At 39.5% G+C, this 14279-nt stretch overlaps 1 protein-coding gene across 1 annotated transcript; it reads right to left on the bottom strand.

The window, feature by feature from the left end:
* Positions 1 to 8090: 8090 nt before the first annotated feature.
* Positions 8091 to 13878, bottom strand: LOC139827184 (uncharacterized). Its single transcript, XM_071804324.1, has 3 exons — positions 12345 to 13878; positions 12033 to 12086; positions 8091 to 9620 (listed from the first exon to the last, which is right to left on the bottom strand). Exons 1-3 carry the CDS (start codon positions 13356 to 13358, stop codon positions 9483 to 9485), a joined length of 1206 nt encoding a protein of 401 aa, XP_071660425.1. The 5' UTR covers positions 13359 to 13878; the 3' UTR covers positions 8091 to 9482.
* Between the last annotated feature and the right edge of the window lie 401 nt (positions 13879 to 14279).

The raw sequence follows: 14279 nt of genomic DNA, 5'->3' as shown, positions 1-14279 counted from the left end.
GATGCGAAAGATGGGATTATAGAGCACCAAATTGCAAATCTGATCGACAGCTTATCTTGGTCTCTTCTCTGAGGCACAAGGGACTTTGGCATGAAAAAGACACGGATGCACAATGAACATATAGTAGAGCTGAGTGGCCACAGAGCTTGGCAAACTCTATGCCTTTTTAAGAGCAATGGTGTGAGTTTGCCACAGATGGCTCAAGTGAGAATTCAAGAAGGATTCCCTGGTAAGATAATTCAGGATTTTTCCCAGGAGTTCCCAAATCTGCATTATTTCTCTGCATCCCAAGTATCCCTCTGTTACTTTGCATGATCCCATTGATATGCAAAGCAGAATGCCGGTCTATATTTCTGAAAATATCTTCCCTGGCCTCTTTTCCCAGTGCTTGATCTAATGCTGTGGTTTCTGATCACACTCAATACACAGGATAACATGAATGGCCAAATTATTGTACAAAATAATTCTGTTTTACCATTAAATCTACTTGTCTGCCAGGGAATAACAAGACCATTTCAAGGACTTTAAAAACTATCTGTTACTCCATCTGAAAACTGCAAGTTGGCTAGGATTTAAATTCAATGTGTGTGACTATACACACATATGCACACCAGAAATTAGAAGAATAGCTTTTAACATTTTTTCTCAGGTGAAGACAAGGCTGTGGAGGTGATCAAGATTTGGAGAACAGTTTTAAAAGCCCATTTGTCACAACAGTATTTATTTTAAGGTTTTATTTCATTTCCCAGACTCTCAGCACTTCCTATGAAAAAAATAATCATTGTCTAGGTGTCGTAGTAACCTCAGACATGTGAATCAAGTTTGCCGAGATATGGAGAGATCTGCAAGCAGAATCCTTAACGAATGTCTGAGAAGGCTGCTCTATCCATCTCTGTCAAGTGTTGAATGTTACACCCAGGAATGAAGACTGAACTGTCAGTGTTAAGTTTCATGCCTCTCCTGACAGATGAAAAGACGAAAACCACACATTTTCTGGATTTCAACCCCACTGATGGTTGCCATTTGTGACTCATCTCCTGCTTCCTGGTCCCTTCCCCTCCCCAAACCTAGACAGAGTCATGCCTGGAGCTCAGAAAAGCCCACAGACACACTTAGAACATTCCCAGAGGATAGTAAAGAATCACAGTGGATTAAGCTGCACTTTCAACATGTGTACATTCTGATCTGAGCAGGTTCCATATTAGAAACTCATCTGCAGGGCACGTTTTTCAGGCAATGCTCCAAAGATCACAACTACACATTTTTCCCAACCTGTCGATGAGTGAACCACAACTTCACAAATTTGGAGAGCTCTCCATAGAGTTCAGTGTTTCTTCCGGATCTCTTGGAACCACAATACTATGTTTAAGTATTGCAAGTTCTTGTAATGTGATTTTTTTAATACTTCCTTCTTCAAACTTGGCTGGAATGAGGTTAGAGCTACATGGAAAAGAATGATTAATTCCAGTTTATCAAATCACAGGAAAAGCTGGTGTCTGGTTCCAGCTCTGGAGGTGCACTGGTATCAATCTTATTTATTTGGACTGGTTTACCCTTTATAAAATGGCATCAAAGAATCATAGAAAGCCCTGAGTGGAAGGGTCATCGAGTCCAACTCCTGTCCCTGCAGGTGACAACCCCACAGTTCACACCATGTGTCTGAGGGCATTGTCCAGTCTCTTCTTGAACACTGTCAGGCTTGGGGCCGTGACACCTCCCTGGGGAGCCTGTTCCAGTGCTCCACCACCCTCTGGGGGAAGAACCTTTTCCTAATGTCCAACCTAAGCATCCCCTGGCACATCTTCCTGCCATTCCCTTGGGTTCTGTCATTGGTCACCAGAGAGAAGAGATCAGCCCCTGCCCCTTCTCCTCCCCTTGTGAGGAACCTGTAGCTGCCATGAGGTCTCCCCTCAGTCTCCTCTTCTCCAGGCTGAACAAACCAAGTGACTTTAGCTGCTCCTCATACGGCTTCCCCTCCAAACCTTTCACTAACTTCGTAGTCCTCTTCTGGACACTCTCCAGTAGCTTAATATCTTTTTTATTCTGTGGTGCCCAGAACTGCTCACAGCGCTCCCAGGTGAGGCCGCACCAGTGCAGAGCAGAGAGGGACAATCACATCCCTCACCCGGCTGGCAATGCTGTGCTTGATGCACTCGGGACACAGATCCCTCCTGGTTGCCAGGGACACTGTTGGCTCATGTTCAACTTGCTGTCGACCAGAACCCCCAGATCTGTCTTCACAGAGCTGCTCTCCAGCACCTCGTCCCCCAGTTTGTATGTACAGTCAGCATTGCCGTGTCCCAGGTGCAAAATCTGGAACTGGCTCTTGTTTAACTTCATGCGGTTGGATTACCCAGTTCTCCCATTTGTCCAGATCCCTCTGCAGGGCCTCTCTGCCCTCAAGAGTGTCAACAGCTCCCTCCAGTTTCGTGTCATTGGCAAAATTCAGTTTTAGAGTCAATGAACTAGAAAAACCAGAATGGTCGGAAGTGTCTTATTTTGAGATTTGCAGCATTTTCACCCTAGAATTTTATTTAAACATTTCTGATTTTCATGGATATATGCTGCTTGGTCCTTGACTAAAACATTTAACAACGTGAGAGTGGAGTATTTTGCTGCTACAGACTTAGACCTTCTGAAGAGCCTAATCAAAACCAGATTTTTTTTTCTTTAATTGGAAAAGAAATGAGTGTTTTGCACTATACACGAGCTAGTTAGCGCTATCATAAGCAACCCCCTATTAATCACGTACCATTTTTTGCAGCTGTGTACAGTAACTGACCTGCCTAGATACACTATAACTGAAGCAATTAAGGATCTTTTGTATTTTTTATGTAATTACCACTTCTGAGCCGGTTGCTAAATACTTGGGACATTTGGGCGTATAATTTCAAGGTCATTATATTTTTGTTCATCTCATTTCCTAGGAAACCTATTCGCAGACTTGCCTAAAGCATCCCAGATACTGTACATTAAAGTATGGCAAATTAATTTAATCCTACCTCCTTCCACTCAGTAGGTGCATGTCCTTTTTTCCAATGTATAATACACAGTATATTTTTAAATTGTAAACTAGTCCTGTTTTTAATGATGCAAACAATGGAGAGACCAAATAACTAAAGGAGCTAGCACATTTATCTCTACATTCTGCCATCTGTTTGAAACTGCTGATGCAATTCCAGTTTTAAATTACATTACATCCTGCCTTCTGGACCCCTTTCCCTATTTACTTTTTTTTTTTATTTAAGGCTTTAGAGAAAGCAGTGCCTTCAGGTTGTTGACTACTTAATAAGAAACTGTGTCTTTGTTTTCAATCTGGACTTAAATGTAGGTTTCCTGGACAAAGACACATAAGGGAGAAGTAATAGCTTTATTTCCAAAAGATGAAACTTATTCTCTGTGTACAATTTGATGAGATTTTCAGCAATAGTGCTAGCAACCCACAGATTTGTTTATACTGAAGAAACAGCAGAGATTAGGGGTTGTGTTCTTGAATACTTTATTGTCTAATGGTGGAATTTCCAGTCTTATCTCTGTGTTTATGCTTCAGAATTAATTTCTTCTATGTAAGCTCTCCCCTTTATTTTACTGGTGTAATTAACAACCTTATATTTGTTTTTCTCTGCACTTACTTTGCCTTTTGAGTCCACAGTGGTAATTCTCCATTCTCTTTTCTTCTGGTATCTTGCAGCTAGAATCACTTATTTGTCTGGATCTGATACTAATGTTGACCTTTTAAGGATTTGCTTAAAGGCATATTGGTCAGGCTCTGTCTTCAGCAAATCTATCACACAGCCTGATTTTTGCACAGTCACATGAAAGTGTTGAAATCATGATTCAGATTTTAAAACATTTGCATTACAAATACTAAACAGAAATATTCTGGTTACGTTTTGTTTTTTTCCCTTTTCTTTTTACTTTGGTTACATTCATTATGTACTCACAAAACAGTCAGAAGAAAGATTGAATCCTGTACCAAAATGTTTGCAGACGTCTAATTTGTATTAATTTTAAAAAGAGCAAGCATATAACTAAAAATTAAGAAAAATGCATTTCAAGCTACATTTTACTCAACAGGGTCCAGAAATTCTTCACAAGCATATTTTCAAAATTCATGATAACATTTTAAAAAATCATACAGATTTTAAGATTATTGGAACAACTTAACCCATTTAGAATTTCTGAATCATACCGGGCAGAAGCCTGAAGAAAAAGTGGAAACAGATTGTTTTGATTCTGATCCTTTTATAGAAAATTTAGATTTTTAATTAAAAGTAACTTCATCACAATATTTGCCTAAACTTAATTTGGAAAATTCTTTAAAAGTAAAATGGAAATCCACAAAAAGAAACTTTTTTTTTTTTTAGCTTTGGTAGGAAAACAGATATTAGATTCATTTGGAATTTAAACAGGTTATTTTATCTTTCACTGTCTGACTTAAACTATAGAAATTTTTTTTATTAATAAAATTTAATTAAATATGGAAATTGTAACTCATACACTACTATAGTGCTTCTACTGAGCGGTAACTATTACCTATGTCTATTGTCAAATACACATCTTAAATTTTCTAGTTGAACCAGCTTCTAGAATGGTAGCAATTTTGATAGATCAGTCACTGATCCATGGGAGTTTATGAAGAAGAACCATGGCTCAGGTTTCAAAACGTAACCTTCCTAAATCCATCCTACCAATGAAAATACATGTAATCAGTCACTGTGGTTTTAACCATCTTTATGGTTATTCACAACAAAAGCACAGTGATTAAAATGCAACAGACTTGGTGTAGGCTTTTTGTGTTTCCTCTCCAGCCACTGAAACCAATAGCTAAAGTGGTGGTCAACTGTTGGGAGTGTGGATGACTCTTCATTGTGTGTTTGTTTATGCCTAGCCTGGTGCCATGGTGTAACCCCAGCCAGCAACATACATACGCACAGATATTTTAAATAAATCTGAAGCTGATGAATATGTTAAAATATGGTCAGTTAAAACTTGTTATGAGAGCTCAAATCAGCTTTTCATGGATACAGACAGCAATGCGGAGCAGAGCAAGGAGTGTTGATTTTCTGCTTACAAAAATACCATTAACTTACAGTCTGAGCAGTGTTTACCAAACAAAGAATTTATGACTCCACCCCAGCCTACAAGGAAAAAATAATTAAAATCATATTATTTCTTCAAATGCTTAGATTCCAAACGTTTGGTAACCAGCTGCCCGTTGTGGTAATGCTCCTATTTCTGCACAGAATTTGTATTCTAGACCTACATGAAATTAGTATACAAAATGAACTGAGTGAATGATTTGTTAGAAGAACTTTTTGTTGTGAAAATGTAATGAATATTTCATGATTCAAATTCAAAGCATCTATAAATTTAAAATATCAAGTTTTGCTGTGATGCATAAAAACTATTCATCATAACTGTTAAATACAAACCATATTCACTCCTGGTAAGAACCATAAATATGACAAGAAGTCCCAGAAAGTTGTAGTTATGGTTAAGAAGGAGTCTACATAATGAATACAGTAAAATTCCTCCCAAATGTTTTAAATAATGTCTTTCCAGGGGATAGATCGCATTTCATAGGCATCAAGATTTGCAAATCATTCACGGTCACCAAAACTCAAACACTGTCATTGCATCCTTAGGACAGTGTATTATTAAAGTATATTTAAAATTAAAAAAAAAAAAAAAGTCAAAGAATATGTCTTACCAAGTCCTGTGCCAGTTTATTTGCAAGACTCTCCAACCATTTTCTCCAGTGCACACATCAGGTCTTCAACACAGCTCCTGGTCTTAAAGAGACACTTTCAAAGTGACAAATTTCTTGATATCCAAAGGAACCTCTAGTAAATTGAAATGTAACACTAATACCATGGACTGTGTTTCCCCTGGAGTAAAATATATGTTGTTGTTCTTGAGATCTATGCTGCTGAAAATATCTGATACTTTTTAACTACAGTAGTGAGTGAGCTCTTGGGATAAAAAGACTTGAGCAGAAGAATTTGATTTGATTGGTTAATTTATTCAGTGACGCTGAGATCTTGCATTTTCCTCTAGTTCTTTTCTTACTATTGATTTATGGAACTGCATTTCTTGAAAGGAGGCCTCTGCACCAGCTCTTGGTGCTTGATAGAGGTCCTCATGCATCATGAGACACATGCATCTCAAAAGAAATTCAGTCCAGGTGAATTGCCCTATAATCAATCTCCCTAAGAAAGCCTATGCACAAATTAAATTGGATGACATAAATAACAGAAGTCACTATCCCTGATCCACTCTGATGCTGTGACCCATCCCATCTGAAAGAAAAGCTCTGCAAGGGTCGGATGGCCACATGCTATGGGCATTGCAGAACAGTGCTACACTCTGGGTTGTTTTACAGAAAAGGTTCCAAGCGTGGCATCCTTTTGTTGTAAGGAAGGGTGCTGCCTGATCCGACCATACACACGGTGTAAAATTTCGGAGAGAGGAAATGCTGTGGTTGCTATAGGGGTTCAGAGATATAAGTGAGGCTTGTAGGGAGGAACAATCTTTCACACAGCCCAGAGGCCAACCTAAAACTCCACCTAGAAAACTTCAAAAAATTCAGCAGACTATGAAGCATGAGCATGAATCATTGTTCATATTACTGAATGAATATAGTAATTTTCAAAATGCATATGCCTGAATGTATTTACTTCATATGCTTTCAAAGACACTCCTCGTTACAGTTTGAATCCAGCCCTAATAAAATCTGCAATGAGCTGGCTAATAAGCCTGTGGTTTTGAACAACTTGACTCCATTATCAAAAGATTAGGCCCTCTGAGAATCACATTGTTCTTCTTTTTGTTATTTTAATCTAGTTACTGTAAGGTTGCAAAATACTGCAGAACAGTCAGATTCAGAGATTATTTAATCAATAATAAAATATCATTGTAGGCAGCATAGCAGTACTTTCTAAATCCCTGGCTGCATGGTTGGCTTATTTCATTAGAATCTCTGCTGGTCATTCTTCAAAGATGCAGAACTAATGCTATCTGCAATTATCAGATTTTGTTAAGCACACACAATTTGACAGGTTTAGTGCTAATGACTGAAGAATAGCTAAGCAAGCCCATAACATATTCCTCATTGTTTAAAAACCTTTTTTTCTCCCTGTGTGGTAAATTTAATGCATTGCTTCCTATTTTACAAATGTTGGAGTTTTACTGAAAAAATCCTTTTCTGATAGATAAGTAAGATGTAAACTGTTTTCTAACAAGTAGGTGTACAATATCTATCTATCATCGCCATGTTCCTTCCTGTTGGGAAAATAATCTATTTATATGAAAGAGAGAACATAACCTAGTCTAACTGTCACTAGAAATATCAGTGCCTTTTAATTAGCCCTCAACAATCATAAGTTATCATGGTGTGTATCGTACTGTGTTGATCAAGCTGTGAGGGGGAAAGACTGCAGCTAATAGCTAGCTCTGAGCTCAGAATTACAGCATGTTTGGCGAAGCTGCTGCATGTTGACACTTTCCAAGAGCAACAAAGACGTGGGTCCCCTGGCAGAAGGAAAGAGGTAACTTTGGATGTAACCAAATCTTGGCAAAGGACTTAAACTTTGTGTTTGTATTATTAACTATAAATGTATACACTCTGTATAACAAAATCACAAATAAAAATATCAGTAATTCAAATACTTTCCTAAAGAAAAAGAACTGAAAAGTTTCTGTTCTAGAGAATATAGAGCTAGTAGATGAATTTAAAATATTTTGGGAAAACAAAAACTCCAACCGGGCATTTTTGTCTTACAAGGGGTCTCAAGTGAAAATTCAATAATACTATTGATAAATCAAATTTAAAATCTCTTTACATTTCAAATTAGATCATCATCATTAATTCTGATAGTGACAGCTAACTTTGGCTTTCTGTTGAAGCAGCCTGGTGATAAAACACGGTGGAAAAAACATGTATGTAACCTGAAAATGTCCTTTTGCCATTTCTGCAGCATGTCAGTCCAAATTACCCTGCTCTTTTTCCACTGTCTGATTAACAGGAGCCAGAGAGAACAGTATCAAAAGTGAACAGTGTTGGAACGATAAAGGACTCAGCACTCCGATTCAATATGAATCACGCCAAAGCCATTTATTACAGAAACATGTCTCCTTATATACGCAACTATTCTCTAATCACGAATCCACGCTCCAAGCACGGATTCGCTAAATGAGTATCATGGGCAGTCCACACGCTGGAGCCCCACTGATGATAGGTCCGACGACTCACGCCGTGCTGAGGCCCTGTTAATGAAGAAACGCCCCTCTTTCTCACAGCAGATTCTGTTCTCAGTTTCTCGAAGTGGCCTTGAGATTCCTTTGGGCCTGACTAATTCAACAACATATCTCCTTCTAACGAAACCCCTTCACAATTCCCCCTTTTTGTTCTTGAACTAGTCAGGCCCCTTAAACAGCATGCTGAATCGTCTTTGAAATACACTGCAACATAGGACACGTGATTAACAACATAATTACAATTACATATAATGTAGCTAAACCTTACTTAATAAGATTAAACAACTATCTGCTTATACTCAAACCTTCATATCATATATAAAACCTTAATTCTACTTATGACAACCTTACCAACGCACTATTTTAGAATAGTCAGACAACTTAATACAATATATTCTCTTAAATTCTTAAAAGATCTATAACTGCGCAGTTTATAGAGTAACGTACTTAATACCATCAGCATATGCTAATTATTGACTTAATATCTTAAAACTTATATTAACCTATTCATATGCTAATTATTGAATTAATATCTTAAAACTTATATTAACCTACTTAAAAGATCTATAGCTTAATCTTAATATCTCTTTTAAAACCTTACCAGTTGCTAAATTAGGTTACCATGGTAGAAATATCTTATACTTTTACCTTATCTATGCATAGATTATCTAATTGTAATATCACCCTTTTGGAACTCTTACCATCTGTTCAAATTAGCATTCTCTATGGAAGGTACCTTATCTTTTTACTAATAAGCTTTTAGACCACTGGGTCTAAGAGCATCTATAACACTGAATAAGAATTCATGGTTTACATTTGAGACAATTCTCACAACTTATCTCCCTCCTGTCCTTCTGCATCTGTCGAATCTTTGTTGTCTTTATTCAGCCATGGCTTGATCCATTTCGCAGGAATCCATTTTGATCCTTGGTCTGTAATGACACAAGCATAACCCTTTCCCCAAGTTATTAATTGGAAAGGACCCTCCCAATCACCAGTAACTCCATTGCGTATTTTGACCTGACATTGATTTTCTCTAAGGTCTGTCAAGTGTCCTTTTAAGCTTGTTCCATGACGAATCATAGATGGAATGTCGAACCCTTGCGGAAGGCGTAAAAAGTTCAAGACATATAATGCTTTGCTTAGTCTGTCATGTGGAGTAGTACAGTCAGTTCCCCCTTTTTGTTTGTCAAGCTGATGCTTGAGAGTTCGATTCATCCTTTCTACCAAGGCCTGACCAGTAGGAGAATTTGGTATCCCTGTAATGTGCTTAACACCCCACAATTGAAAAAAGGTGGCAGTAGCTTTGGCGATATAACCAGGTGCGTTGTCTGTCTTGACCTGTGCAGGAACTCCCAAAGCTGCAAAAGCGGAACGTAAATGTCGTTGCACATGTGAACTAGTTTCACCAGTCTGAGCAGTGGCCCATATGGCGAAAGAATATGTATCAATAGACATATGCACATACTTCAGCCTACCAAACTCAGGGACATGTGTGACGTCCATTTGCCACAATTCCAAGGCTCCTAATCCTCTTGGATTGACTCCTGCACCCAGCCCTACTGAGATGCGCTGACAATCTGCACAACTTTTAACAATACCTTGGGCTTCACTTTCGGACAATGAAAATTGCCGCTGTAAGACCTGAGTAGACTGATGGAGGAAACTATGAGAGCGTACTGCTTGCCCAAACCTACCTACTGGAGGTGGAACCGAGGCAGGAGATACAAGAAAATCAGCTCGGCGGTTTCCTTCAGCTAAATCGCCTTGAATTGTCAGATGACTATGGATATGTGTTATGAAGTATCGGTGTTGTCTCTCTTCGACCAACAACCATAGTTGCTTGAACAAAGACATCAGTTGTGCATCCTGAACCTCTTTGAGCAATGATCTTTCAATGCGAGCTACCACACCTACCACATACAAAGAATCACAAACAATATTCACTGGGCTATGAGCAAATCTGATAAACACTTCTATTACAGCCCTGAGTTCCAAATGCTGAGTTGATCCTTTCAGGTCAGTTAGTATCACATTGTGCCATTTTCCATCTGTTTTCCATGTAATTGCTGCTTTCTGCATTTTACCCCCTGCGTCAGTGAACACTGTGGGTCCTTTAACAGGAAATTCTGAGAGAAGAGGGGGACCCTCCTCCATTGATCCCATATTCAAAACTGACATTAACTTGTGTGGAGGGGAAAATGTCTTAATTAAAGCTTGAGAATCTAATAACGCAATCTGAAAAGGTAAGGAGTTCTGCAAAGCCCACTGTAAATATTCTGAAACGAGGGGAACAACGATATATGCAGGCTCAGCCCCTGAAATTTCGACTATTCTCTGCCTACCTTTCATTATAAGCTGAGCAAAGACCTCAACCCTGGTTGTAATGGTTCGTTTGAGTCGAAAATGCAAAAACACCCACTCTAAGATCTTTAACGGCTCCTTACCCGTTGTCCATTGCATTATGAGAGCAAAAGGATAGTTAGTATTGTTTACAATTAGTAGTCCGATTACATAATCTGGGTTCCACCTATGGCTGAAAGCTTTTACAAGTTTGGACATAATCTTTTTCAGAGCAGCTTCCGCCTCAGCAGTAAGCATTCTAGGAGAGCTAATGTCACTATCCCCTTTTAGCAGTTTTACAATTGGAGCTAAATCCTCATTAGTGATCCCACAAATGCTCCGGACCCAATTCAGATCACCCACTAGTTTCTGCACATCATTTAAGGATTGAATGACAGGCCGACATACTATTTTCTGAGGTTTCACTATGGACTGAGAAATTTCCCAACCAAGATATTTCCACGCTGGTTGAATTTGTACCTTTTCTGGAGCAATTAGCAATCCTCTATGCTGCAATGTATCAGATACTTCATTTATCAACAAATCAGTCGAAAAAGTTTCCCCAGCTATTAATATGTCATCCATGTAGTGGTAAATCACTAACTCAGGATGAGATTTTCTGACTGATTGCAAGGCCCAAGCTACATAAATTTGACACATAGTTGGGGAATTTTTCATTCTCTGTGGCAAAACTACCCATGGGTACCTTTTCACAGGTTCAGCCTTATTTACAGAATTTATGGAAAATGCAAAACGTTTACAGTCATCAGGATGCAAAGCAATGGTGAAAAAACAATCTTTCAAGTCAATTATTAAGATCTGCCAATTTTCTGGAATCATGACAGGGGATGGTAATCCCGGCTGTAATGCTCCCATGTCTTCCATGGTATCATTAATTTTTCAAAGATCATGTAACAACCTCCATTTCTTTGATTTTTTCTGAATAGTAAACACAGGAGTATTCCAGGGACTTGTAGACGGCTCTAAATGCCCTTTTTCAAGCTGTTCCTGTACTAGCTCTTCGACATGGGCGAGTTTTTCTTTACTGAGCGGCCATTGATTTACCCATACTGGATCATCATTTTTCCACTGTAATTTCAGTACTGGTCGCCCATCATCAATGGCCGCTTCTAGAAACGCTGTTGTTTTGTCACCAGAGTTGCTCCTAGTTGTCCTAACACATCCCGTCCTAATAGAGAAACAGGGATAGACATCACATTCATGCAGTAAAGAACGAAATTACTCATGTTCTTCTGTATTATCACAAAATGCACATTTTGAGTCAACGGAATCTCATGATTTAACAGACTGTGAACTTATCGTACCATGTAACAAAGACCTATCAAAATTGCAACATTCTTAAACAGATACCCACAAAGAAAACAGGTTAATAAGGAAAGCATCTTGCAGACTTTAACAAGTTTTCTAACCTGTGTGTTATCAGTTAAGTCTCTCTCAGGTTGTTGAAGTTCAAATCGCCCCGCCTGTAAAAAAAACTGTCTGAAAAGATTTAATGATTTCTTGTCCGAGTGCTTTTCTATGTTTTAAAACACCTCCCAATACCGATTCTTCAGGAACACAACTGAAAACAATCATTCCTGACCCCATCTTGCAAATAAAAACCTTGAGGGGGGGGGGGGGAGGCGGAGGGGAAGCAAAGGGCTGCTTGCAGCCTGAGTGGGAAGAGCAGGCAGAAGGTTTTATGGCGCACTTAAAAACAACCAGTGAAACAATTAACTCGCATTCCTGACAAGCTGCTTGATTTTCAGAGAGACGGTACACAGGAACACATAATATGTACTGTAAAACTCGCAAATAACATGCTGATAGCAAACATTAGCATTTTCTACTGCTAATTTCAACACCAGTGCTTCCTTAACTTCTAAGTTTTCAATCTGCTTATTGATGGTCTCTTGAAGGTGGTCAATAAATTGCATGTAATTCTCATTGGGACCCTGATTAACAGTTGCAAATGATTTGGCTGCTTTGTTGGTTTCAGGCACCTCTCTCATAGCTTGATATTGCTGACTGTTGGATTCACTCGCTAATAGCTGATCTGATCTTTCACACAGTTCTTTTGCCCAGTTCTTATCCGGCGGCTCCTTCTGTTCTCTTGTAGGAGTTAGAAGGATAGAAAGCGGTGAAGGCGGACACAAATCAGTAAAAGAATTGATATTACACTTATTTACGACTTTAGCATTCTCAACTTTCACCAGTCCTTTTGACAAATTATCTGACTCCAGTTCTTTGGACTTCTTGGTCTCTCCAGGGTCGTGTGATGGTACAGGAGGCCATCCACTCGGTAATTTTCCTCCCTCCGCCCCAGACTGTTGTATCATTGGGGGTGCCGAAGGCACAACAGGGGATGGAGTAAGGAGGGTATCGAAAACATGAACTGGGTAAGCTTCACAGTTATTTTTAGAGTTCTTATCAGGCTGTAACGCTGCAAAAATTCCAGTAACCGCAGCCCGCTCAGCCTTAAATTCTTTTAAGGTGGAAATTATAAGCTTCCATGTAGTCGCTAATGATTTAACTTCTTTATCTCCGTCGCTAACCTTATCCCATAATTTCTGCCCTATATCGTCCCAAAGTTCAATTTTAAAAGCTTTCTCAGCTTCTGTCGGGTAGCCGTTAGTTCTACAACAAACCAACAGTCTACGTATGTTACTTTCTTCATATTTAAGTCCTCTCATAGAGAGAATATGCAGGAGGATCTTAACTATAGCTTCTTCCTCTGAGGATATATTCTGCCCCATAACTTCACTCTTCCCTCCTCCTGCTCCCAGCCGCTCACCTTTCCCGGGGCCTTCTTCAACAAAATTTATCCGCGGAACGTCCGTACGTCTCCGCCCGGCTCTCAGTCCAGCTGAGCCGCCTCCGGCTGGGCCGCTCCAGGCTTTTCCCCGACCTTAGTGAGACGCCGTTCGGAGTATCACGTCGGGGTCACCATTTGTTGGAACGATAAAGGACTCAGCACTCCGATTCAATATGAATCACGCCAAAGCCATTTATTACAGAAACATGTCTCCTTATATACGCAACTATTCTCTAATCACGAATCCACGCTCCAAGCACGGATTCGCTAAATGAGTATCATGGGCAGTCCACACGCTGGAGCCCCACTGATGATAGGTCCGACGACTCACGCCGTGCTGAGGCCCTGTTAATGAAGAAACGCCCCTCTTTCTCACAGCAGATTCTGTTCTCAGTTTCTCGAAGTGGCCTTGAGATTCCTTTGGGCCTGACTAATTCAACAACATATCTCCTTCTAACGAAACCCCTTCACAGAACAGTTTGGTTATTTTCCCCCTTTGGTGTCTTGATCTCCATCCTGCCGTTATCTACTAACAGAGAACATTTTAGTAGAAAATGGAAAAACGGTTGAAGGAACCTACAAAGCAGGACACAGGTATGGACATTAAGATCCGGAGTATCTTTTTTACAAGAAAAGGTTGAGAGAGCTGGGTCTGTTCAGCCTGGAGAAGAGAAGGCTGAGAGGGGATCTTATTTATGCTTGTAAATATCTCAAGGGTGGGTGTCAAGAGGATGGGACCAGACTCCTTTCAGTGGTGCGCAATGATAGGATCAGGGGCAATGGGCACAGACTGAAACACATGACGTTCCATCTGAATATGAGGAGAAACTTCTTTACTTAGAGGGTACCAGAGCACTGGAAC

Source organism: Patagioenas fasciata, chromosome 2 (assembly GCF_037038585.1).
Source record: "Patagioenas fasciata isolate bPatFas1 chromosome 2, bPatFas1.hap1, whole genome shotgun sequence".
Taxonomy (NCBI): domain Eukaryota; kingdom Metazoa; phylum Chordata; class Aves; order Columbiformes; family Columbidae; genus Patagioenas; species Patagioenas fasciata.
Note: the sequence above shows the minus strand (reverse complement) of the source record. Positions and strands in the feature narration are given on the sequence as shown.